General features: G+C 42.1%; 1 protein-coding gene across 2 annotated transcripts in view; it reads right to left on the minus strand.

Annotated features, from left to right (window-relative positions):
* Positions 1 to 8,496: 8,496 nt before the first annotated feature.
* The window catches only part of LOC121827228 (uncharacterized), a 107,497-nt gene continuing 89,515 nt past the window's right edge, over positions 8,497 to 26,478 (minus strand). For both annotated transcript variants that reach the window (XR_013049094.1, XM_076564180.1), the window contains exon 3: positions 8,497 to 9,730. Coding sequence is in view for 1 of the 2 variants with exons in the window: in XM_076564180.1 (XP_076420295.1) it covers positions 9,482 to 9,730 (249 nt within the window). In the remaining variant the exon portion in view is untranslated. The remainder of the gene's footprint in view (positions 9,731 to 26,478) is intronic.

A 26,478-nucleotide genomic window follows, 5' to 3' on the forward strand; every position in this document is an offset into this window, starting at 1 on the left:
CAATTGCCCGCTGATTCAGGGGCTGTATCCAATGGATTGGCTGGATGGTCAGGGACTTGGGAAGAGCAGGATTGGAAAATTGATGAAAGACATCTGGGGAAGAAGTATGTAAATTAATCTCCCTAAATGGGTGAAGGATGTAAAGATATTTGTGTCCCATTTAAATGCTCATCAAAAAGTGACTTCGCCTGAGAAGGAGCTCAATAAGTAGATAGGATGACCCATTCTGTGGGTAACCAGCCTCTTTCCCCAGCCATCCCTGTCATTTCCTAGTGAGCCCATGAACAAAGTGGCTATGGTGGCAGAGATGGAGGTTATGCTTGGTCTCAACAACGTGGGCTGCCACTCAACAAGGCAGCCTGACCTGGCTATAGCTACTGCTAAGTGCTAGATCTGCTAATAGCAGAGACCAACAATAACCCCAGATATGGCACAATTCCCCAGGGTTACCAGTCAGCAACCTGGTGGCAGGTTGACTACATTGAACCACTTCGTCTGTGGAAAGGACAATGCTTTGTCTTTACTGGAGTAGATATTTATTCTGGTTATTAATTTGCCTTTCCTGAATGTGATGCTTCTGCTAAAACCACCATCCATGGACTTACAGAATCCCTTATTTACCATCATTGTATTTCTTTTTTTTTTTTCCCCCGAGACAGGGTTTCTCTGTGTAGCTTTGCACCTTTCCTGGAACTCACTTGGTAGCCCAGACTGGCCTCGAACTCACAAAGATCCGCCTGCCTCTGCCTCCCGAGTGCTGGGATTAAAGGCGTGTGCCACCACCGCCCGGCCCATCATTGTATTTCATACAGTACTGCTTGTGACCAAGGAAATTATTCCACAGCCATAGAAGTGTGACAGTGGACCAATGATTATAGAATATATTGGTCTTACCATGCTGCCCACCATCTTGAAGCAGTTGTCCTGATAGAAAGATGGAATGGCCTTTTGAGGACAAAAGTTACAGCACCAATTAGGTGGCAGCAGCCTGAAGGGGTGGGGCAGTGTTCTCCAGAAGACTGTATATGCTTTAAATCCATGTCCAATATATGGTATCCCATAGCCCAAATCCACGGGTCCAGGAATCAAAGGGTGGACCACTCACTATGACCCCTAGTGATCCACTAGGAAAATGTTTACTTCCTATTCCTGCAACGTTAAGTTCTGCTGGCCTAGAAGTTTTGGTTCTAGACAGGGGAGTGCTCCTGCAAGGAGCCACAACAAACATTTCATTGAACTGCAAGCTCAGGTCTACCCTTATCACTTTGGGCTTCTAAGCCAACAGTTTAAGAAAGGAATAACAGTGTTAGGCGGGAATATTGATCCAAGGGGAAACTGGATTGCTTCTCCACAATGGGGGTAAGAAAGATTATGTCTGGAGTGCAGGAAATCCTCTAGGGCAACTCTTGGTGCTACCATGTCTTGTGATTAAAGTCCATGGGAAACTACAACTGTCTAATCCAGGCAGGATGACAAAGGGCACAGACCCATCAGGAATGAAGGTGTGGGTCACTGCTCCAGGAAAAGAGCCAAGACCTGTTCAGGTGCTTGCTGAGGGTGGAGGAAATACAGAATGGGTAGTAGTGAAAGGTAGTTACCAGCTAAGACCACATGGCCAGTTGCAGGACTAAGATTATTGACATCAGAGTTTCTGTCCTATTTTGTTAAGAATGTGTTTCTATAGATATTTGTGTTTTCTTTCCTCGATTTCTTTGACAGGTAATGTAACATAATTAAGAGAATATCAGTGCTTATCATATTTAGGTTTGAGGTGCTAAAAATATGTCCCTCAAGGAACATTGCCACCTGTTCTAAAATTTATGATGCATTTGTGGCTGTACCAGAGATAGTTATATCATTTTTGGCATAATTATAATGTAGTTAAATATATTATACATTTGTGACAGTATGTGGGATAGTTATATCTTTATATACCAAAAGGTATAATTATGACCTGATTGTTGTTTTCATTTATAAATTAAGTATGACATAAGAAGGTATAATCATGTGTCAAGTTGATAAGGGATGGATTTGTGGTGGCTATTCTTGGTTGTCAAGTTAACTATATCTGGAATTAACTAAAACTCAAGCAGTTGGGTATACCTGTGAGAGATCTTTTTTTCCTAATTAAGTCATTTGAAGTGAGAAGACCCACTTTTAGTCAAGATCATTTGAGGTGGGAAGACCCACCATTAACTTAGATCTTTTTGTTTTGTTTTGTTTTGTTTTGTTTGTTTTTTTTTGTTTTTTTTGTTTTTTTTTTTGTTTTTTTTGTTTTGTTTTGTTTTTTTGTTTTTTTCTTCGAGACAGGGTTTCTCTGTGTAGCTTTGCGCCTTTCCTGGAACTCACTTGGTAGCCCAGGCTGGCCTTGAACTCACAGAGATCTGCCTGGCTCTGCCTCCCGAGTGCTGGGATTAAAGGTGTGCGCCACCACCGCCCGGCCAACTTAGATCTTTTAAGGTAGGAAGTGTGATGGCTATTCTGCGTTGTCCACTTAAACTAAATCTGGAATCAACTAAAATCCAAAAATAAAGAGCACAACTATAAAGAATTTTTGCTAAATTTGAAGTAGGTAGATCCACTTCTAATCTTTATCTTTGAGATAAAAAGACATATGCCTTTAATCTGGATATTGAGGCAAGAAGGCACACCTTTAATCTGGGTCATATCTTATTCTGGAAGCCTATATAAAAGATGCTTTTGCTCTTTGCCTGCTCTCCCTCCCCTTGCTAGCAAGTCCATTCCTTCACTGGCATTAAAGTCTGCTTCTTCAGGATTACAGCATATACCATAGACCAGCTGAGACATCCAGTCTTGTGGACTGAGCAACTACTAGATTCTTGGACTTTCCATTCATAGCCAGCTATTATTGGGTTAGCTGGACCACAGCCTGTAAGTCATTCTAATAAATCCCCTTTCTATATATATATAGAGAGATTAATTCTATAAGTTCTGTTACTCTAGAGAACCCTGACTAATACAGGAAGATACACCTTTTATTTCAGCCCACCTTTTGCTAGAAGTCTATATAAAGGACATGGAAGAAGGAAGCTTGCTCTCTTTGCCTGCTTGCTCTCACTCTCACTGGCAAGTCCATTCCTTCACTTGTATTAGAGCCTACTTCTTCAGGATTCTGGCATATAATGAAGGCCAGCTGAGACATCCAGCCTTGTGGACTGAACAGCTACTTGATTGTTGGACCTTCATTGGTAGACAGCCATTGATGGACTAGATGGACCACAGCCTGTAAGTCAATCTAATAAATCCTCTTTATATATATATAATCTGTGTGTGTGTGTGTGTGTGTGTGTGTGTGTGTGTGTGTGTGTGTGTGTGTGTGTATTCTGTTCCTCCAGAGAACCTGGACTAATACAATATAATAAATAGTGACTAAGTAACCTATGGATGAAGCAAGAGGATGAGGTAAGAAAAATACATAGAGCCCTTTAAAGATATAGATGATAGTTCTTTATTTCCAACTGGATGGCAAATATACTGGATATTGGTGTTTTGGTAATTCTTCGTAACTTGTGGATAATTTAGTAAATTTTATATATATTCAATATTTAAAAAACTGGTTTATTTCAAAGAATGTCTATCAGTATGTGAAAACACATGACATATCAAGTTGGTCTTACAAATTGTCTGTAGTAACAAAAACATGATTTCCATATGTTATTTAAAAATTAGAACAGAAAGCCAGGTGTGGTGATGCACAGTTATCATCAACACTCAGGACACTGAAGGAACAGGGTCATAAATTTGAACTCATCCTGGGCTACATAACAAGAATCTCTCTCAAAAAATTAAAAAATGTATAAACTAGAAAAGAAAATTATGAAGTCTATGATTAAAACTCCACATAAATTATAGCAAGAGAAAATAGAAAAGACTTGATTTTCAGTTTAATTTTTCTTCTTCATTTTCATTTCCATTAATATGGCCATAATTCTGTGCCAAAAATTAAATGATACAATTAAAACAAAAAACTCTGATGCTCTGTGCAGGTCTCTGTCAATACTGTTTGAACCAGAGCCTAAATAACTCAGGAACAAACATTTACCTGGGACAGCTGGTATCGACTATGAGGTATCTAAGGACAAAATCGTCCTCTCAACTGAGGCACTTGGAAATCTTACTTTTTACAGCACTTACGATGGTCTGCAGCCTCCTTTGTCCCTGCTACCTTAATCCTGGCAGCCAGAGCTACAGCACCTGCAGGGACCCTGCCCCTAAATCCTTCCCAGGCCAGTTCTGCAACCCAGTGACCACACTTGGTAAAACAATGAATTTCGGGCTACAGAAAAGACTATGACCAACTGACTCTTTGTTGGGGGGACTAGGAAGAGGGAATGTGCTTTAAAGAGACAGGTCCCATTTGACTTGCAAACAAAATTATTCTTACTGTTAGGCACTGAAGTGCCCTAGATAATTCAGTCATCAAGATACTTAATCTCAATCATTGCAAGAGATAATTGAAATGTTTCTCAAAGAGAAATAAAAGCGAAACAAGGAACATTTATGCTTGCTGTTGCACCTGCTCAAACACCTAGATTTGAGAAAGAACAGAAAAAAGAAGTGGAAATTATTGATTGTGCTAGAAGGTCTCTAAACCACAACCAAAAGCTCATGCCATCAAACTTAGAAAAAAAATCAATACTGCTGTGTTGAAGTTAAGAATAAATTAGAGACATGTAAAAGTCTGGAATAACAATATGCTATAAAAATTACTGATATAAAAATATGCCATTTAACAAATTTGATACTACAGAGGCATAAAATTCTACATAGAGTCTGGAAGCAACCATGCGAACATAAGGAGGTAACTGGGGTAATGCCAACATGGTTAATTCAGAAAGAAACTCAAATTTATAACTGGTTAGGTTTAATTTGTGTTTTGAAGATAAATTACATGCCAGAAATCTATATACTTTAAAAATGTTTTCAACTGATATTTAAAGGTAAAAACTGGACAATATGAAAAATATATTTTCAGTAAATATCTTCTCTCTTTTCTTCCTCAAATCTCAGAATGCCAACATTTATACACACACATATGCATCTACACACATACATATTCATTTGTACATTGTAGATTTTCAGCAATGAACAATTCTAGGTTATGAACTATAAAATATAGATTTAAAAACATTGCAATAATTAAAAAATTAGCTGTGCCATTTTAGTGGTTCAAGAATGTTCAACAATTTTTAAAGAAATATATTTATGAAAAGTTGGAAAAGAAGCCCAAGTTGATTGACAGTTTGGAGTTTGTGTTTCCACCATCTGATCATAGCCAAAATGCAAATGGGATTAAGTTCTGAGAGACAGGAATCTGTGGAGTGTCTGCAGCTTTATTAGAGTATTCTCTTAGGTACCAGCAGCAAGGTCATCGAGGGCGACCTTGTGGCTTCTGCTCTCAGGATGAGGGAGGAGGAAATAATCTTATCCTAAGGTGGTTCACTGATGGAGTCATTGGAAAGTGGGGTTCTGAATTCATGTCTGAGATCACGAGGGAAAAGAACTGCCGTGGTCTGCCTGGAAGGGTAGGTGGGAACTAAGGGTGGCACAGGACCCTCGTGTGCACTCTAAGCAAATTTTGTAATTATTAACATCTTTAGAGGGCAAAATACATACACTTAGGCAAACCATCACAAATACACAGAATACTTAAAGGTTGAATAAATGTAAATAGTATAATTATTCAGCAAAGGTACTCAGTCCTTTGATTGAAAAACTTACTTTGTGGGTTGGCAAGGTGGCTCAGTTGTAAAGGTGTTTCCTACAAATCCTTACGACCTACTGAGCTCAGTCCCCAGACCCCATGTGATGGAAAGAAGAGAGCCAAGTTTTGTAAGTTGTCCTCTGACTGACACATGTATACCTTGATAAACACACACACACACACACACACACACACACACACACACACACACTAAATAAATAGATAAATAAACAAATGTAAAAAAATTAAATTCACTTTATGTCTGAGAAGCTATTATATTTATATGTCCCACATGTTGCAAAATAAAATAATAAGAACTGATTTACACTCCAAACAGATCTGTAACCAGCAAATGCTCTGCCTATGGAAGAAATTCACAAAGTATTAAGTAGATGTATAGAGAAAACAACCAAGTCTTCGTAAGGGAAACTTCATTTTCTCCCAGGAAACAGCATTGCTTCTGGTCTTGAAAGATGGGAAGTATTTGCCAGGAGAGAGATTGGCAAAGGCATTCTCTTCACCAATTAATCAACAATTTAGTTTTGCCAAAAATCTATGCATCTTATTGATAATAGAAATAAATACCAAGTCCTACCTTTAGGGAGAGGTGTGGGGATAGAGGCAGGTGGTCGGAGTCAACACCAGGACAGAGTCTCAGGTGTGGTAATGGGGTTGTAATGCAGATATGACAGTCCCTTGCTACACAGAGTGAAGACCATGGTTCTAAGTCACCATGGTGGGACTGTTTCCACATGGGATGTAAAAGCTGGAAAAGATCTACCCAAGCCTCTCAACAATAAGACCCTGGATGGACCACAAGTCACAGCCCCACTTGAGCCATCAAAACATGCAGGAGTGGTCTGAACTCAAGGAGACATGGCTCTTTCTGAAGAGAGCAAGGACGTGAACTGCCATTAGCCAGACCTCTGGAGGAGAGGGTGGATACCACATGCGAAGGATAAGAACTGGGATTTTTGTTTTAATTAATTGCAAAGGATTCAATGTAAGATGGCTTTTTCCACTTTCGGGGCAGCTGCCACACAGCCATTTGAAATAACAGGCTGGGGCAGGAAGGCAGCAGCTTATTTGGGATCTGGAGCAGACGGTTTTCCCAACCCTGCCAACACCCATGCCTCTCCAGGCTTCACTGTTCCCTCTGTTTCTATTCTCAAACCAGCTAATGCTTCCCTGGTTCCACTTCCTTTGTATGTGACATTGCTTACTGCAGGGAGTAAAAGCCAAGGCACACAACACTCTTTGGCTCCTGGTAGCCACTTCCCCCCAAGGACTTCCATGAGAATCAAATAAACGGCTTTGTGTTCACTAACACGAGAGAATCTTTTCAGTGATTTTAAAAGTGCTTACTGGTGCTGAGACATAGCTAATCAGTCAAGGCTAGGGGTGCTTACCACCCCTGTAGAGGACCTGAGCTTGGTTTCTAGCACCCAAATTGAGTGGCTCACAACTATCTGAAACTCCAGCTCCAGGAAATGTTATGCCACCTTCTGGGCTCCATGGGTACCTGCACTCATGTGCACATACCCACATACACATAATTTAAAATAAAATTAATCTTCTTTAATGTTTAATATAAGACTGACCTAATTCATAAATCTCTGTATAGCTAGGAATCTCAATCCATTTCTGCTTCAAAATCATTGCTAACACTTTTAGAAGACATGGCTAAGAACAGAATAGAGTCCAGAAATAGACCCACACACCTACAATAAAGTGACTTCTTTAATTCAATAGCAGAAAGGAAACTTCAAAAACTGATTTAGAATATCTGGATGCAGTTGGTTTTTTTTAATGGCAGAAAGATTTGACCCATCTCACACTGTACACACACACAGCATCCATTTAAAATGGGTCAACAACTTAAATGTGAGAGTAATACAATAAAGTCACAAGGGAAAAACATAAAAGTCTAAAAGAAGAATACTTTGCCCCCTGGCAATGAGCAAAAGTTTTGTGAGAAGGACATAGATGACTCATAGAAGAAAAAGCTTGATAAATTGTACTCACTCAAGCCACGCAATGTTTGCTCATCCAACACATCAAGAAAATAAATAGCAAGCCACACACTGAGGAAGAATCACTATATGTGTTTATATATGACAAATATATTGCACCCAGAACATACAAAGAAATCCTATGATTCAATAATAAAGAGATGACCTAGTTTTTAAAATAAGAATAAGACTTGAATAGGCAGCTCACAAAGGAGACTCAAGTGGCTAAGGAGCACAAGCGCAGGTATTCAGCGTCTTCAGTCTTCAGGCTGGCACAAATTAAAACACCAGTGCACACTCGAGAGCAGGCATGCATGGTACATACACACACATACACACACACATACTATAATTTTTTAAAAGATCAATACCAGCAAATATTAAGTAGAATATAGAGCAATGCAAGTTTTCATTTGCTTCCATGGAGTGAAGTTAAAATGGCATAACTCCTTTGGAAACTATTCAGATGTTTTCCTTCCTTCATTCCTTCGTTCCTTTCTTTCTTTTTCCTTCCTTCTTTCATTCCTTCCTCTCTTCCTCATCCCCTCCTTCCTATCTTCATTTCACTCTTTCTGTCTTTCTTCCTGGACTTTTTCTTGAGACAGGGTCCACTATATGCCCTTGCTCGCACGGAACATGGTCTGTAGAGCAGGCTGCCTGCATTTCACAGCTATGTCCTGTCGTGCTTCCTGGGTGTTAAACACATTCACTCTAGGCACTTATCATGAGGCATACATGGACACTACTTGAAATCTAAGCTTTTATCAACAACATTTATTATAACACTGGGTTATAATTTGTATACCATGGAATGCTCAGATCTTTAAACTCAAGTAATTTTGAGTATGTTTACATAAAGCTTCATATAAGAATGTAATAGCAGCTTTGAGAACTGGAAAAATCCAGGAGAACACTGGCAGAAAAAATGGATTGTTAAATGGCATATTTAAAGAACGAAATACTACTAGGCAATAAAAAAGAATGAACTGCTGTTACATACAACATGAATACATCTCAAAAACACTATGATAGGTGAAAGAAATAAGATGCAAAAGAGCACATATTGTGTGGTTACAAAAACAAAACAAACAACCCCCCCCAAAAAAAACCCAAAACTCTAGAACAGACAAAACTCATCTCTAATGATGGAAAATAGATCCGCAGTTGATTGGGGGTAAGAATGGGGAGCCTGAGGGACATGGCAGGCTGATTAAAACGTCCTGTGTCTCAATGTCCTTAAAATGGATTAAATTTGTGGATGTTGGGTATTTCCATGTATATAAATTACACATCAATATTGTAAAAGCTTCCAGGTGGTTCCTCCCAAGACATAATTGATTAAAACTGAAGCCTTCCCTGAATTCCCTACTGTGTGCTAACTTCTGGGGTAATTAAAGATTGATTTAGCCCAGACTTTGCTGGACTTAGGTTGGAGGTGGAGTCATTTTACCCACTTGAAAATTTGGTCAGATCCTGTGATGGGGCAAGTACCCTTTCAGAAGAATCGAAAATGGGGTGGAATGAGAAAGGAGGACACTTGAAAAAGGACCAGAGCTTTGCCTTGTGAGAGAGTGGTCCAAAGCTACAAGGCCAGTTGCAGAACTATGTTAGATGGTTGTAAGAGAGTGGTACCCATCCCCACATCTGTTAATAGACACAGAAGGGTGATGCTGAGGTCTTGCTTATGTTTTCAATGAACTTGTACAATCCACATGGCTCATTGTCTAAACGTTTCCATTTGTCTCTAGAACAGGACAGTTTTGAACTTGATCTTGGCTGGGTGGATCCAAGCTTTGCTCTCACAAAAGACTTTACAAAGAGGGGAATACAATTCACTTTCACCTAAGTGCTTCATCTTGCAAGTGCATTGAGTCCTTGGTGCCAGCCTAAAGTTGGTTTCGCATCCGGAAATAACTGATTTGGCTCGTGGCTCCTGGTAGCAGCTGGCACAGAGTCTGCTACTGTCTTCCTGAACTGATATCTTGGGGCACACCTGTAAATGAAAGAGAAGGTCTCAGCTAAGAAAGTCATTTTTAATGTGCTAACTCAACATTGAGACAAGTGTCCCTGGATTTTAGAAACATTTGGACTCATGGTGCAAGTCTGCTGTGCTTTGGTCACAGGAACACACTGTGACTTCTCAAATACAGAAGCAAATTACTAATTCTTTAGAGAAAAAGAAAAGGAAGCATCTTGATGGTTTAGGGTCATCAGTCTATTTTTTTTTTCAAAGGGCTGGGTCTTGTAGGATTTAATTCTGGACCACAGTATTCACACTAGAAAAAGCTACAGTGCCATTCAGTATGGTTTCTCTGCTTGTGGCTAAGACAGGCAGATGAGGAGTCTCTCAACTCTGGGCTGGAGCTAGCCTTAAACTTGATTTGAACCCATCTTTAAACAAGCGCCACACAGTTAGATGAGCAACCGTATTGTGGTGACAGCAGCACTTGAATTGCTCTCCTAGGAGAGCTCTAAACCGTAAGGTGCTGCCTAGCCCAAGCTTCCTGGCTTGACGTTACAGGACGCTTCTCTCTGAGTGGCCACTTCTTGCAGACTCACCTTCCCCAGGGCTCCCATTCCACACACTTCAGTCCCTGTCCCTCTGTCACTCTTCCTCAGTACCGCCATCATTTAGAGATGGCTGAAATCTCCTCGTTTTGACGGACACAACTTTATGGGTACTTTTATCTCTTGCCACTGCAATTGCTTGTCATTTGTTTGTCCCAATGCTTCCTAACTGTGCTTTCACTTCCACTCACCCTCCCACTTCGTATCCCAAACCAGTGCCATCACGCACTTCCACAATTGCCCTTTCCAGGACCACTGGCAGGAAGACACCCTCATCAAAGCCTTTCTCTTTACTTTTCAACTTCTTTCACTGAGCATGATGTTTTTGAGATATATTCCTGTTGTCTGTAACAGTAGTTCATTCCCTTTTACTGCCGGGTAGTATTCCGTTCTTTGACTATACCACTTAACAACAATCCATTTTTCTGCACTTCTGTCCTATCTGCCATCATCAAGTCCTGGGGGTCTCCTAATATCCTATCCTACCGCCATCTTCATTGGTCCACCCAACAAGTTTCCCCCTGAACCACACAAGCTCATGCCAGGTTTCCCAGGTGCCCACCGCTCTTCTGCTCTCCACAAGGTGGCAAGGGTACCCATTGCAAAATGCAAAATGGAACATGGCACCTCCTATGTAAAGTTGTCTGGTTCCTTCTTGTTCCTGAGATAAAAAACAACAGACCCACCTTGTCATGTGGCTCCCGACTTTGCCTCCAGCCTCATCTCACGCCTCTCTCCCTTGCTTGCTATTTCCCATGCTTCCCATCACCTCTAGGCCTTTATACAAACTCATCCCACATCTGAGACGCTTTGGTTTCCTTGCCTGTCCTTGCATGGTTGGCTCCTACTCACCCTCCCAGTCTCTACTCTGAACACCTTTCTTTTGATGTTTCAGAAGAAGCCATTCCCGATCCCTGTACACCCAAACTAGCTCAGACATCATTGGTTATGTATTCTCATATCAGCTTGAGCTTTGCATTTATAGAATAACAACAATATGTGTTCATTTGGTGAGTGACTGGCTTTATGATGACACACCTATATGGCTTACAGATCACCAGCATCGTCCACAGTACCTCGTGCTTATTAAACACTGGAAAAAAAATGGTTGTAGAAATACTGAAGAGACTCTTCCATATTTGCCTTTCTTTTTCTTACTGCTGCTACCACCACTACTCATATCTTTTTACATAGTATCTAGATAACTAAAATAGTTTCACACTTGATTGGCCAATCCTTAGTCACTTAGCTTCATGCTTAAGTGATCATCTCTGGTCTCCAGTACCCAATCTGTCCCTTTCAAACTTAACGTTCATGTCTCTCAACCAGTCATCTCAAATCATTTGTTTAGGGTCTACAAATTAAAGTTAAAAATCCTTACCCTACCTCTTCTCTCCACAGTTGGAACCTGAATGTACTTCTCTGGGTTTCTGTCTTGCTTCTCTCCTGAACGTTCCCACTTGGTCCTGTTGATGTAGCATCTGGGGGCTGCCCCCACAACATCATGCAAGTTGTACACCAAACAACATGGAGGATGCCATTTCTATCAAAGACATCCCCGGAGTCATGTGGGGCACAAATGATGCAGCCCAAAGCAGGAAACCTGGGAGCATCGCACATTCTACTTGCCCTGTTAGGTCTCACCTTTGATAGAACATTTGCTCGTGTGAACCACCTTCCTTTGTCCCATTCAACCCACTCTAACCCATCTCCATATCCCACCTCCCACTACAGTCAGCCACAGCAATCTGCATCAAGTTTAGGACTTGAACTTGGGAACTGATTAAAACAGCTGCTTCCACCACATAGGTGAGCACTGTCTCATCTACAGAAGGCTGAATAGGACGAAAAGGCTGAAGGAAGGTGAATTCCTTTTCTGTCTAATGGCTTGCCCATGGACATGCCCTTCATGCTCCTTCACTCGGCCTGAAGTCTGCACAGTCAGCTCTCGAGCTCCCAGGCTCTCGGGCCCTTGAATTACACCACTGGTTCCCCCAGTCTCCAGTTTGCAGACAGCAGATCATGGGAGCAGCCTCCACTGTTGAAAGAGCCAAGTCTTTACAATAAACCGTGACTTATTAGTGATGATTGCTCTGTTTCCCTGGTTAATACAATATTATGCAAAGTATCTGCTGCCAGTTCTTGCTTTCCAACCAGTCCAGAAACTCCTTGCTAGAGGGGTAGTGTCCTTAAGTGTCCTTGAGTGCCCAGCATAGTGTCTTCCACGTGAGACATGGTCAATAAACATTGAAGTGTGCCTGGAAACCTCAGGCCACAGATATTCATGTGTACAGCTCTGTGGCTCACAGCTGCCAGCCAATCCACCATTGCTGTGTTCAGCCACCTCCCTTTCCCTCTCCTGAGGCATCCACTCTACAACCTGCATATCCTAACCTTGCTTGGACACCAGCTCTCAGGACACAGCCATGAATTCTGACACCTGCTCCCAGGGAGGCAGTGACCCTGATACTTTCCATTTTTCCCATTTGCAACCCAGAGTAGAGGTAGTGGTGATAACATGGTCATCTAGAAATTCTGCTGTGGTCTCTTAGACAGCGTAGAAAATGGTACCCTGAGTTTTCCCGGGAGGTCACTAAGGGCTGTGAGTTTTATGTGCCTGGGAATTACTGCCGAATAGAAATCACACTTTAGTCTGGAGTTCTTATGTAAATGTTTAAATCTAAAGATCTCCACTGAGGAGATGAAGCTAGGGGGTAGGAATGAGGGATAAAAAGGCCAACTAAAATACTTAAGACAGTCCCTAGAGTCTTAGATGGAAAGAGATCTTCGGAATCTGAATCCCAAACCAAAACCAACATAAGTATCATCATACCTGACTGCCCCCTGTGTCTCAGGGCCTCACTTCCAGGGACAGGCAGTGCACACAGAGGCCCACAGCCACTTTTTACTTTAGAGCATGTCTGGACTGAACTCTGATTTCAGACAACAAAGTTGAGACCTGAGAATCAGGCTCGTCTGTAGTGCCAGGGCAGGGAGAGTGGCTTCTGTCCCTCTCTGCCCATGACAGAGCATCAAAGCACTTCCACACCTGTCCTCTCCGATGCCATCCCTATGCTCCTGGCTCTGTCGGTGACAGAGACTCTGGTTTTCAAGCTTTATTTCAGCTTCTAGCCCTGCTTTCAAAAGAAAAAAAATCCCAGACTCTCTACGCCAGCCTTTTGTATGTTCTGCCCTTGGCATGGTTCTATGCCCATCACCACGGTCAACACTTAAAATTGTAGGAACACCCAGAATTGAATGTAAAATCCCGAAGTAAAAGAGCAGATTTCAGTGTTGGACAGTCACTTCTACCATTGTGCCAAGGACAGTCGTATCTCTCGTGTGTGTGTGTGTGTGTGTGTGTGTGTGTGTGTGTGTGTGTGTGTGTGTGTATGTGTGTGTATGACGGGGGAGTGTTGCATGTGCACATCTGCATATTGAAGCCAGAAGTTGGTGTCAGGGGTCACTCTCAGTCATCCCCATCTCTTTTTTTAAACCATGGTCTCTCATCAATTCATCCGTTGGTCAAAGACCCCCAAATATCCGCATGTCTCCACCTCCCCAGTGCTGGGATGGGATTACAGGGTGTGTGCCGCCATACCTGGTGTTGCTTAGGTGCTGGGACTGGACTCAAATCACCATGCCTGTGCCGCAGGCTCTGCCCCAGTGGGGCCAGCTCCTCAGCCCTGCCTTCTTTTGGCTGTTTGAGCAGCCAGTGCCTACTTAGCCAGGCACGGCTCTGAGTACGTACCTTAACTTAATTCTAACCATTCGAACCACGTTAGCTGGAGCTTTTCACTTTGGAGCAGCCCCTTGTCTCTGTCACAGGTAAGGAAAACGGAGCAGATTTTAAGAAACTCAGTCAAGATCACATCGCTAACAAATGGCAGCGCCAGAATTCTGACCAAGGCAGATGGCTGCGAAGCCTGCACTCTTAATGCTGCAGCCAGCTTAATGGAAAATAAAAGTTGTCTCTTAAAATTTGCTAATTCTATTCATCGCCGCGAGGATATCTCTTGCAAGCAATGAAACGGAGTCTTTTGTGCGCTTTGCCTCCATCCCACTTGAATTTCGGATCGTGAGTTTGAATTTACTGACTTCTTTCCTCGGAGTTCTGTCCTATGTAATCCAGAATATTAGCTGCTTTTCCTGAGGCTGTGACACCTTCAGATTGGACAACAGATTTTCTAAATGCCCATTTATGTTTCTGATTTAAAATATGGCTAACTCAGTGGACAGGGAAAAAAAAACTAACCTGTTTTCTGACCGATAGCTCTTTATTTTGCAGAAGGATATGATAAATGCATTTTTTAACACTTACTTTATTGGGGCTGGAGAGATGGTTCCATGATTAAGAGAACATACTACCCTTGCAGGGGAACCTCTGTTTGGTTCCCAGCACCCACATAGCAAATCACAGCCATCTGCAGCTCTAGCTCCAAAGAGATCTAATGCTCTCTTCTTGCCTCCTGGGCACTGCATACATGTGGTTCTGGCCACCATGGGTACCACATACTTGTGGCTCTGGCCTCTGTGGGCACTGCATGCATGTGGTTCTGGTCACCATGGGCACACATACATATATGCAGGCAAAACACATAAACATAATTTTTGTAAAAATATTCTGTTTAATTTCGTTTATACCTGTGTATCTCTGTATGGGTATGTACACGTGAGAACAGGTACCCAAACAGGCCAGGAGGAGAGGGTGTTGGATCCTCTGGAGCTGGAGTTAGAGGTGGTTATGAGCTACCTGGTGTAGGGGTGGGAACTGAATGCAGGTTTTCTGCAAAAGTAGCACTTGCCCCTCACTACAGAGCCATTTCTCCAACCCTGAGGGAAATAAGCTTAACAAACACAGTATAAAATCAGGGCATGCCAAGACTGCAAGACTTATAAATATTATCTGCCTGGGCCACCATTCAACAACGAACATGAAGGAAGTCTTTGTGAAACCTATGCTATTTCCAATTTTTTATAGCAGGTAGTAGGCTACTCAAAAACCACTATCAAGCCCTTTGTTTAGAAATGGTGCTAGAAGTGGCCGTGAGACAGACTGACCTCTCCTGCCCAATATTCACTTCGTACAGCTGAGTCTAAGACCTAGAACCACTTCAGACGCTCACCTCCAATTGCCTACTTGAGGTCTTTATTTTGGTATTGACAAAGTATTTCCAATTTATGTTTCAAACAGTGCTTCTAACTGTCAACCCATTCCTAAATCTGCCCCTCCCACAGTCTTCCCAACCCCAGTAAATGACAAGGCTAATGAGCTATCCTTATTCTTCTCCCACATTCTGTGGGTAATCTGCTTGAAAATCCTGTGGGTTTTTGCCTTCAAAATACATCCAGAATGAAAGCCTTTCTCAACCACCGCCGCCCACCACCACCGCCCGCTATATTCTAGTCTAAGCCAAAATCACCCTTCTTCTGGACCAGTAGGTCTTGGCTTCCACCCTTAGGTCATGCAATGCTGCTATTGGAACCCCAGTTGGCAGGTGAGCACTTCCTCCAGCTGCTCTGAGTGAGTTTGTGAAGATTTATCCACAGGCAATGGAGGTCATTGCTCCTAGCAGTACCTGGAATTTGTACTGCCCAACATGTTCCCAAGAATGTGGCCAGTATCCAGACTGGAGATAAAAGTGCCTGTCTGCTGTCTCACTGTGGGAATAATTTCTTCCTCAGGCCTAAGCTGTTCACTGCCAGACACCACATTACTACCTCTCTCCTTCCCATCTGCCACCCCACATCCCTCACCTACTTACCAGCACTCTCTCCATAAATTATGCTCATGCAGGTTCTCTCACTGAGGAGATCAGCATTATATGTTCCTTACTGTGGCCACACTGACCCTGTCAGAATGTCCGCATCATTTCTCTGCTTGAAATCTGCCTTCAGTATCCCACCTCACTAATAAAACAAATATCTAAGGATTGGGACAATGGCCCAGAGGTTAAGACCACTGGCTGCTCTTGCAGAGAACTTGACATGGCAGTTCACAACCATCTGTAACTGCAGTTCCAGGGGATCCAACACTGTCTTCTGGCTTCTGTGGGCACTGCATGTGGTTCACATACACACATACAGGTGAACACACATACACATAAAACAAATGTTTTTAAATATGTAATGTCTTTATTGTAACTAGAGGAACCTGCATGTAGTAGAATATTATTTTACGGTGTGTTACTTGTGTTTATGTTGCATTTGTTTAACTCTGTGAAGCAGTATTACTGTGCCTGTCTAAAACACCTGATGGTCTAATAAAGAGTTGAACAGCCAATAGCAAGGCAGGAGAAAGGATAGGTGGGGCTGGCAGGCAGAGAGAATATATAGAAGAAAAAATCTGGAAGAAAGGGAAAAAAGGAAGAAGGAGTCAGAGAAGGAGGAGGACTTCAAGGGCCAGCCACCCAGCTACACAGCAAGCCACAGAGTAAGAAACAAAAAGAGGTATACAGGAAAAGCCCAGAGGCAAAAGATAGGTGGGTTAATTTAAGTTATGAAAAGCTGGCTAGAAACAAGCCAACCTGGGGCCAGGCATTTATAATTAAGTATAAGCCTCCAAGTGTGATTCATTTGGGAGCTGGGTGGCAGGGCCCCCAAAAACGATCAAAGACCAATCAACAACATTATGGGGCTCAAATATCCATCTAGAGCCTGAGAGAAAGCTGAACAACAAAAAAGAAATATGGCTCCTTTAAGAGTTTCGGCCAGACAGTTTCTGCGGGTCACTGAGTCCCTGAGCAGTTAAGTAGGGACAAAGAACTAAGTAAAACATGTCACCCACGGTGCAAGCATTGGCATTCTAGAGCTCTAGGAAGGTTGAATGCAGTTCCTGGTCAGACAAACCTCCAACCAATTGGCTGAGAGTTTCACGCTTGGTTTTCACAAGCCGAGAAGTGGGAGGAGCCAGTTGAGAGCCACATGTGGAGGACCCAGGTGTAGGTTAGCAGTTTAAAGATTTGCTCATGTGGTCAAAAAAGACTAGAGGTATGCAGTAATAGAGGTCCAGATTGGGGAAAAAAAAAAACCTCTAAACAGGTTACAGTGTGTTTAACAATGTGTAGGCTTAAGAAAAGGAAAAGGAGCCGGGTGGTGGTGGTGGCGGCGGCGGCGGCGGCGGCGGCGGCGGCGGCGGCGGCGGCGGCGGCGGCGGCGGCGGCAGCGGCGGCGGCGCACGCCTTTAATCCCAGCACTCGGGAGGCAGAGGCAGGCGGATCTCTGTGAGTTCGAGGCCAGCATGGGCTACCAAGTGAGTTCCAGGAAAGGCACAAAGCTACACAGAGAAACCCTGTCTCGAAAAACCAAAAAAAAAAAAGAAGAGGAAAGGAAAAGGATATAGTCATAGAAAAACATGAATAGTTTATAGTCTTTAAAGAGAGAGTAAAAGAAAAAAGGCCACATAAGACAGGAAATTCACAGATAGTCTGGATCCTGTATGTTATTGTGTTGATTTTGAATTTTTGATTGTTGAAAAGCAAAGGACAGCTGCAAAGAGACCTGGAATTGAAAGAGGGACTGTTGGAATAAATCAGCCTATATACTTTAGGAATGCCTTAACTTAAAAAGTCAAAAAGTATATTTGTCAAATGGAAATAAAAAATGCTTTAGAGTTTTGTTCCCACAGGAGATGAGAGGCTATGGATTCCTTCAGGGTTAATATGGATCAGATTTGATCAGGCAAGACTTTCTGAATCTTGACAGGTGATATCTATCAGCAAAGGTTACTGCTGGTCTTCCCAGGACTTGGCCACTATCTCAAATTTTCTCTCTGAGATCATAAAGATACTTCATCCACAGACAGCAGGAAGCAGTTTGGAGAAAACTACACCCACATTCCCAAGAGTTGGGGGGTGTGGGTGGTTTTTGGTTATTTGATGAGTTATGGATGTTTGTTGTCACTTAGAGAAATATAGAATATTGATACAAATTTAAAGTTATTTTTGTTATACTGTATATATGTCTCTACTTTTGTTTAAAGGATTTCTGTATATTATAAAAATTTAAGGTTTTATTGCAATATATTGTATGTTTCTATTTTTGTTTGAGGTATTGTGCCCATGTAGTTCATTTAGAAATGTAAGGTGAAGTTTTAGTTTTTAAAAGCAGTTATTATAAACTATATAGGATAATCAGGAAACATATGTTAGTGGTTAGTTATTTATAACAATTAAAATTGTAGATATGTTAGGGATGCTTTGCAGATCATACAGAGATATATTTTATTAGATTATCTTCAAACCTTTCAAAGACCTACAGAATATGGCATTTAAAATGTTTTGTTAACTTAGGGCTTTTCATGATGATGAGATACAGCTGCTCTTGGCAGCAACAATTTACTTCAGAGATGATGGGAATTGAAGAAACACCTTATGGAGTCTGCTTTCATTGTGGCAAGGTTAGCCACTGGGCAAAGAAACTGTTCTTGCCTTTGACTGCTGACAATGTGCTGTGCAGACTTGACATGCAGAACACAGACAAAAGTGACTGTTGAACTTTGCCAAAACAAGGAAGGACAATCCTTCAAATTTCCTGCTAGACATTCTGCAGGACACAGAGGAAATTAACTGACAAACTTTGCCAAAACAAGGCAGGAAGGTCCAAACTTCCTGCTTCATAGAAAAGTTTGCCAGATATTCTGGGCCTGTAGGCTGAAGATGGATGCTCCAACATTGCAGAGAAACTTTAGGTGACTGCCCAGGCAGCTAAATGTCTCTGTGTTAGATAATATTACATCCTTCTGGATCTTTGATGGAGTTGAAGACTAAATAGTTATAGTTGTAGTTTCTCTTAGTTTATGATAGAAAGTAAGTTAGGTGTAAAACTTTAGATTCACTGAGATAGGATAGATAATGCACTATTTTCTTTGAATATGCTAACTGCAAATGGACTGAATATTGTAAATTAATTCTTACTTGATAATTGTTGTATGTAGTTATACCATGTTTAAGTTAAAACCCTTTCATTTTTATTTAGACAAAAAGGGGGAAATGTAGTAGAATATTATTTTAAGGTGTGTTACTTTTGTTTATGTTGCATTTGTTTAATTCTGTGAGGCTGTGTTACTGTGCCTGTGTAAAACACCTGATGGTCTAATAAAGAACTGAACAGCCAATAGCAAGGCAGGAGAAAGGATAGGTGGGGCTGGCAGGCAGAAAGAATATATAGAAGGAGAAATCTGGAAGCAAGAGGAAGAAGGAAGAAGGAGGACTCTAGGGGCCAGCCACCTGGCTACACATCAAGCCATGGAGTAAGAAACAAAGAAAGGTATAAATTAATAGAAAAGGAAAAGCCCAGAGGTGCTGTGGGATGTTCTCTATGCTGCGGATGTTTTGCTATGATTGATTGATAAATAAAACACTGATTTTCCGGTAGCCAGGCAGGAAGTATAGGTGGGAATAGCAGAGAAAAGAATTGGGGGAACAGGAAGGCAGAGTCGGAGGGAAACTCGGCCAGCCACCATGAGGAGAAGCATGATGTAAGACACCGTTAAGCCACGAGCCATGTGGCAAGGTATAGATTTATGGAAATGGGTTAATTTAAGATATAAAAACAGATAGCAAGAAACCTGCCATGTCCATACAGTTTATAAGTAATATAAGTCTCTATGTATTTACTTGGGGGTCGCTAGTGGGAGAGATTTGCCCCGACTGCTGGCAGGTCAGGACACAGGAAAACTCTGGCTACACAGAGGTAAAAGGCAGATGGGATAATTTAAAGTTATAAGAAGCTGGCAAGAAACTAAGTCAAGCTAAGGCCGGGCATCCGTAAGTAATAACAAGCCTCCATGTATGATTTATTTGGGAGCTGGGTGACGAGCCCCACAAAGAGTAAAAATGCAACAACACCTTGTGTGGCCTTCCCTATCAAGTATCTGACTTCATCCCCTTTCACTCACCCTGGCATCCATTCCACTCCACTCTCATGGTCACCTTGACATTCCTCAAAACACAAGGCATTTGCCCACGTCAACATCTTGGTACCTGAGTTTCCTCCACCAAGAAAGCTCTTCATATGGATGCCCTTGGCCTGTACATGTCTTTCAAGTCTTTGTTTAAATGTCATTTACTGTAGACACCTTCTGAAACTAGTATACAGTGGCACACACACTAATTTTGTGTCACTCCATAATGTGTCTCTTCCTGCCATGAGAACGTAAGTCCCCTAAGAACAGGAGCATTGCTCTAGATACCCTTGAACTCCAAGAACATCAAATAAGTCCAAAATACCTTAGGCATTAAAACATTTGGTGAAGAAAAGGTATTGGGGGTTGACTATAATTTAAGTACACCATGTACATGATGTACATGTATGAAAATGACATAATGAATCCATTGTGCATAACTAACGTGTGCTAATAATTCTTAAAACTGTTGTCTTATTCCAACAAGCTGTCTTTTGAGTCTCTGGATATAAAACACACAGGCACAGGTTCTGTAAACAATATTTGTGTGTGTGCTTTTTTAATATATACCTTGGGAACCATCACCTGGAACAGAAACAACAGAAGCACAACAGAAATTGAGTTGTTATGACTTCCCTCCCTTTTAAAGTCGCCTCTGCTAAAAAAGAAAAAGAAAAACCCCGTGGATAATATGTGGAAGTCAAGAAACAATAGAGCTTTGCAATCCAGAAAGCTCGTGGATTGTGTTGCTCGCTCAAATGGCTCCCAGTCAAGTTGCTAGGCAGAAATCCCCAAAATATGGAGCACGGTTGCTATCATTAGTGAAAACTCAAGAAGTGGAATTTAAAGTTGAGAACATTTTATGTAGCAGAAGCCATTGATATTTAGGACCAAAGGAAGCCCCATAACTGTTCAGTCATATATAAAATAGATGTGTTTCAGTGCCCATAGGAAGGGCTCTGTGACAGGTTTTGGAATACACAAAAAGTGACACAGGAGAGTGTTGGACTTGTAGTGCTGTGAGCTCTCAGTGGGCTGTGGGAATGAAGCAAATGTGCATCTATCCTTTCATATTTACGCATACAGAACTTCCCCTTCCAGCAGCAGGACTGAGAACAGCAGGCACAGTTGACTGGTAGGGTGATGTCACACTCCACTTAGCTCAGAAATCTAGTAAAACACTCCTTCCCACATACTTAGGATAGCTCCCTCCATTCTCCAAGAATGTTAGTATTTCTTCTTCGTTACCAAAAAAAAAAAAAAAAAAAAAAAAAAAAAAAAAAAAAAAAAAAAAAGGTAAGTCAAGACTTCTAGAAGTCTGTCTTCACCACACATGCACCAGTAAGCAGACTACAGGCTGAGTGATTGCCGTTTCTGAAGGGAGTGGTAAGTGTGAGCTGCTTCCTACACCAGGCCTCACAGATCTTCCACTTAGTGGTGTTCAGCTCTACTCTGAGGCTTCATGATCCCCCACAGTGAGGCCCCCAGAAACCACCTCTCTCCTACAGCCCCCTGGCAAAGCTGCTCACCCCCACAGTCTGCCCTTCAAATGCCCTCCCACTATCATGGGGGAGCGATTCCCCTGCCACCTTCTGCTCTCTCAGGCATCAGGTCCCTCTGTTCTTCTTTATTGATTCTAGTGAGGGAACTTCCCATGACAAATAGACTTCTCACTGATCCCAGAGAGAATCACTATTGTTTCCCAGAGGGGACCTCTTTCCTTCGACGTCCCCCCAACAGTTCGCTCTACAATCTGTTGCAGTATTTTCCAAAGAATAGTCCCAGACTCTCTGAGCCAAGAACCTGGATCTGGACAGAGATTCAGGGCATTCTGTGGCACTTCTAACAAGCTGCTGGGAGAGTTCACAGGATTGCTAGCTTAAGGATGTGCCCCCCATCCACCACAAGGGAGCATCTCCATGGCCCTTCTTCTCTCCCAGAAGTCTCCATCCCACCTCATAGGTTTGCTTGGTGGTAGGAAAGGTCAGGATTGGGGTCACTTAAAGGTTAAATTAGGTCCAGTTTCTGAAAAAGTCAATATTTTAGGAAATGAAGAAATCTCAAAACCACATTATAAAAACCAGGATACATCTTAAAGGGTTAATAGGGATATACAAGAAATAGATACATAGATACAGAAGCATGAAAATACACAAGCATATAAATCATAAAATTCACAGAAAACTAGGACACATCCTAAAGGGTTAATATGGATAAATAAATAGATAGATACATAGATACAGAAGCATGAGAGTATTGCTGTCGTATCCTAGCACAGCAGAATATGTATATGAATTATAAAATTCACAGTACCCAGTAGCTACTGTCATCCTGTCAAAGGGCACCAGTTTCAGGTGAAGTGTGACTTGTTTTTTTTGGTTTTGTTTTCAATTAGTTCCAGTGTCTATCTAATCACATTTGAAAATAGTATCAAAAGCCACAATTTTGAGGCTGTTGTTGAGGGTGAGACTTTGACGATGTGACCCTTTGCATGAGTACCCTTCCGTGAATAAGCTCCTGAACCAGAGTAGCAAAGTTCACACTCCTGAAGAGAGGTGTGCAAGCCCCATGCAAGTGGGCAGCTGGGATCGCTGAAGGCGAGCATCCCCCTAACCAGGCTGTTCTGCTTAAGGGCAAACTCTGACTCAGCTGATGGACTCCTGGGAGAGAGGCAACAGTACCCACTGCGTCAGGTCAGCATATGCTCTCCCTCTCTCTCTACTGTGGACACATTTCTGTCATCTCTTTCCTTCACTTGAACCCCATCCCGTAGGTAAGCCTTGGGTTGACTTTCCAGCCTGGTCTCTTTGTGTGACAGGAAATGAAGAAAAGCTGGAATGCCTGTCTGGACCACTGCTGTACTTTTTATGGCTATGGCAATAGGCAGTGAAAGGTTCCCAAGGAGGAGGTGGATGGCAGGGTCCCAAGCCCCGCCCCATCGAGCCATAGCACCCTGGAGGGCTGGGGTTTGCACACAGGAAGGGAGGTTGCTCTGGCTGCCTTGGAGACAATCTTCCTCCATACTCACTCACCTCACGTGAATCCTGGCAACCAATGGCTCTCACTGAAGAAGAGACGCGCACTAAGGGGAGGGACCTTACTGTGACCCTGAAGAGGCAGGATGGCATCTGACGGGCGTTTGGGATTGTGTTCGTTCTCTCAGGATGTTTTCTCCCCAGAGAAAAAGAAAAATCCTCCTCACCCCTGAAGGTGCTCTGCTTCCCTGCCGTCGTATCCCAGCACAGCAGAATCCCCTTGGCAACTTGCTCCTGGGTTAGAAAAAGGAGGAAAGCCTGGGGCAGATGCCTCCAGCACCCGGGGGGGGGGGGGTGAGGACAAGGGTCTCCACGCTGACTCCTTCCTCCACAAAACCCGGTGTTCTGGCACGCCAACCTATCCATAACAGTGGATTTATTTAGCCGCGATGTTATCATCTCCATTAAGCCACAAAGAAGAGAAGATTCTCTGATTTTATTTATAACCTGAAGGGATTATTTTTGAGTTAAGGCTTTAAGAATTCAGATCTATCAGGAAAGAACAGCTTGTGTAACGAACTTCCTGTTTTCATCATATTTGGACACCGAGCCTCCTTGTTGCCTGTTATTATTACACAGTTAATATGAACTGCCTGCAGTTTATTTTTAGCAGGGCTGACTCTATTGTAAGGACTACATAACTGCTTTCAAAATGGGAAAATGTAATTACGGGATCTAACACTAAGTTGAGGATATTCTTAGGTCCTTTCATGAGGCAGTGGCTGAAAAAATGAAAATAAGACTATTTTAAATGGCTAAAGAAAACAGAGTTATTTGATCCAAAATAGCCCATTGAGTCTTTTACAAACTACACACTTCACAGAATAAAGTCTCACTTGAGTTGAAGTGACCTAAACATAAGAATTTATTTCCAAATACAGGGAAGCAGGAGAGTAAGAGGGCAAACCAGTAAAGAATGAAAGCAGAAAGGTTGTGAGCATCATTCACAAATTAGAAATTATTAAGATGGCCCTAAAAGTCCCCAAACACCTACAAGGATTTGAGACCTGGGAAAATATAAATCTCCACACTGCGTGTCTTCTGCCCTGTGTGTGGAATGAGTAAGTCTATGTTTCATGGGCACAGATGGAGTCCGTGGCCAGTGTGCTGTGTAGGATTGCCTCTTCACATTTGCTGTGACCTAGATATAGTCTTTCCCACAGGTCACAATGCCAGTACCCACTGCCTCCATGATTTCACACATTTCCATTTCATTATTCATTCAGACACTCAACAACAACACAAGTCTCTTGAGTATCCAAACATGCCAGCCTCTGGGTACTTTCCAGATGTATCAGAAATAAGTTTGGCGTGTTCTAGAAGTACAAAGAGGAGATACCTAGCCCTAGGGGTGAGCTGGGGAAAGCATCTTATAGAAGATGACATTTGAAGCCAAGTCTGAAGTTCAAGTTAGACTTATGGGGAGGGGGGATAATAAACAAAAAAGAACCTGATGCAGAGACTCAACCATGAAAAAGTCTGTGACAACATCAGTGGACACCTGTATGAGAAGAATAAATAGGATGAAAGCTATAGTGTCAGCTGGAGCCCTCAAATCCACAAGAGCAACGAGAATGCATTTCTGTAGTTATGAGTGATGGTTTAATTATTCCTGTGGCTGCATTGCTGTGTGAAAGGCCAGACAAAACATGGTCCATATATATAAAATCAACTGTCATTCAGTCTTAAAAAGGAAGGAAATTCTGACCCATTCTCCAACACAGACCAACCTTGAGCACACTGTGTTAAATGAAATAAGCCAGTCACAAAAAGACAAGGATTGTATGATTTCCCTTACATTGTGTGTAAAGAATTGAAACTCATACAGACAGAGTCAAATTGTGATTGGCAGAGTCTGAGGAGTTCCTGTTGAAAGGTCACAGTTTGATGCAAGGGTAATGGCTGGTCACCCATGTGAATGAATTCAATGCTACTGAACTGTGCCCTGAAAATGATTAAAATAAGATTCATGGTATTCATGTTTTATCACAAGTTTTCAATTTAGAGATACCACTGCAGTTGCTGGATTGATATATCTATCTAGAGATAGAGACAGAGGAGGAGAAGGAGAACAAAGTCAGGAGACCAGTTCAGTAGTAGTTCTTGCAATAACAGAAGAGATTAAAAATTGCCTGAACTTAGGCTGTATGAGTAAGAACAAGAGAATAAGACCAAGATTCCTTTTGGCAGTATCACTATAAGAAAAGAAAAAAGATGAAGTCCAGATTTCTGGACTAAATGGATGGTGATTGGATCCAGTCATTAGGAAGAGTGATTGGGGAAAAAAAATCTAATTTCCCAATGGAATCATTTAGAAAGTGTGTAAAGTTGGGTCATTCAAATAAGGAAATTCACCTGCGACTTAAGTGACATAACTTGGACACAGTTAAGACTGGAACTAGAATTCAAGTTTGCCTTGTGAACCTTCAAAAGGAAGCAGACACGAGCATAGATAGGATAGGTGATGCTTAGGGTGAGGTGAGGCTCAGAGCCTCTGAGGCTCAGGCTGCGCCCTGAGGACGCTGTGTCATATATTGTGAGTAGTTTGTCACGTGTTTTTGCCTTTTGACCACGTGTTTTCATGTGGCTGCTTCCAATGAATCTATCACCATGTCCTGCACCATTCCCAAGTCACTTTCTACTCCCCCCAAGAGGATCTCTCCTTCTCACTCGTATAAACCCACTCACCACATTCCTAAGACACAGTGTACTTTGCTGTCCTGTAACTTCTCACGAGCTCATGCATCTTTGGATGTCTTATCCTACTTGGCCTGAAAATGTCCAACTTACCCTTCAAGAGTCACTCCTCTTAAGTCTGCTAACTTCTTTTGACCCATGTTGGAACTGAAAGGATACCAGTGAACATGACACACCTCTGCCCTTGGCAAGTCGATGTCAGGTAGGGCAGACCATAAATCATTATAATAAAAAAGTAAAAAAGGTACCATGTAATCAAGAAGAATGGAAATTTAGCAGAGGAAAATGAGCTGCATCACTGGGGCAGGGGAGATGAGAGGGAAACACACACACACACACACACACACACACACACACACACACACACACACTACACACTACACACACTCAAATGGCACCTAACTAAAGAAGCCCTCACAGCTTTCCAAGAAATTAGCTACCATTTCCTGCTGAAGCTCATTGTACTTTGTTTTGCCACTGTAAAGAATTTAGCACAGAATACTACAGGATTAGATCAGTTCTTCTATTTAGCTGTGA

Source organism: Peromyscus maniculatus, chromosome 2 (genome assembly GCF_049852395.1).
Source record: "Peromyscus maniculatus bairdii isolate BWxNUB_F1_BW_parent chromosome 2, HU_Pman_BW_mat_3.1, whole genome shotgun sequence".
Lineage (NCBI taxonomy): Eukaryota > Metazoa > Chordata > Mammalia > Rodentia > Cricetidae > Peromyscus > Peromyscus maniculatus.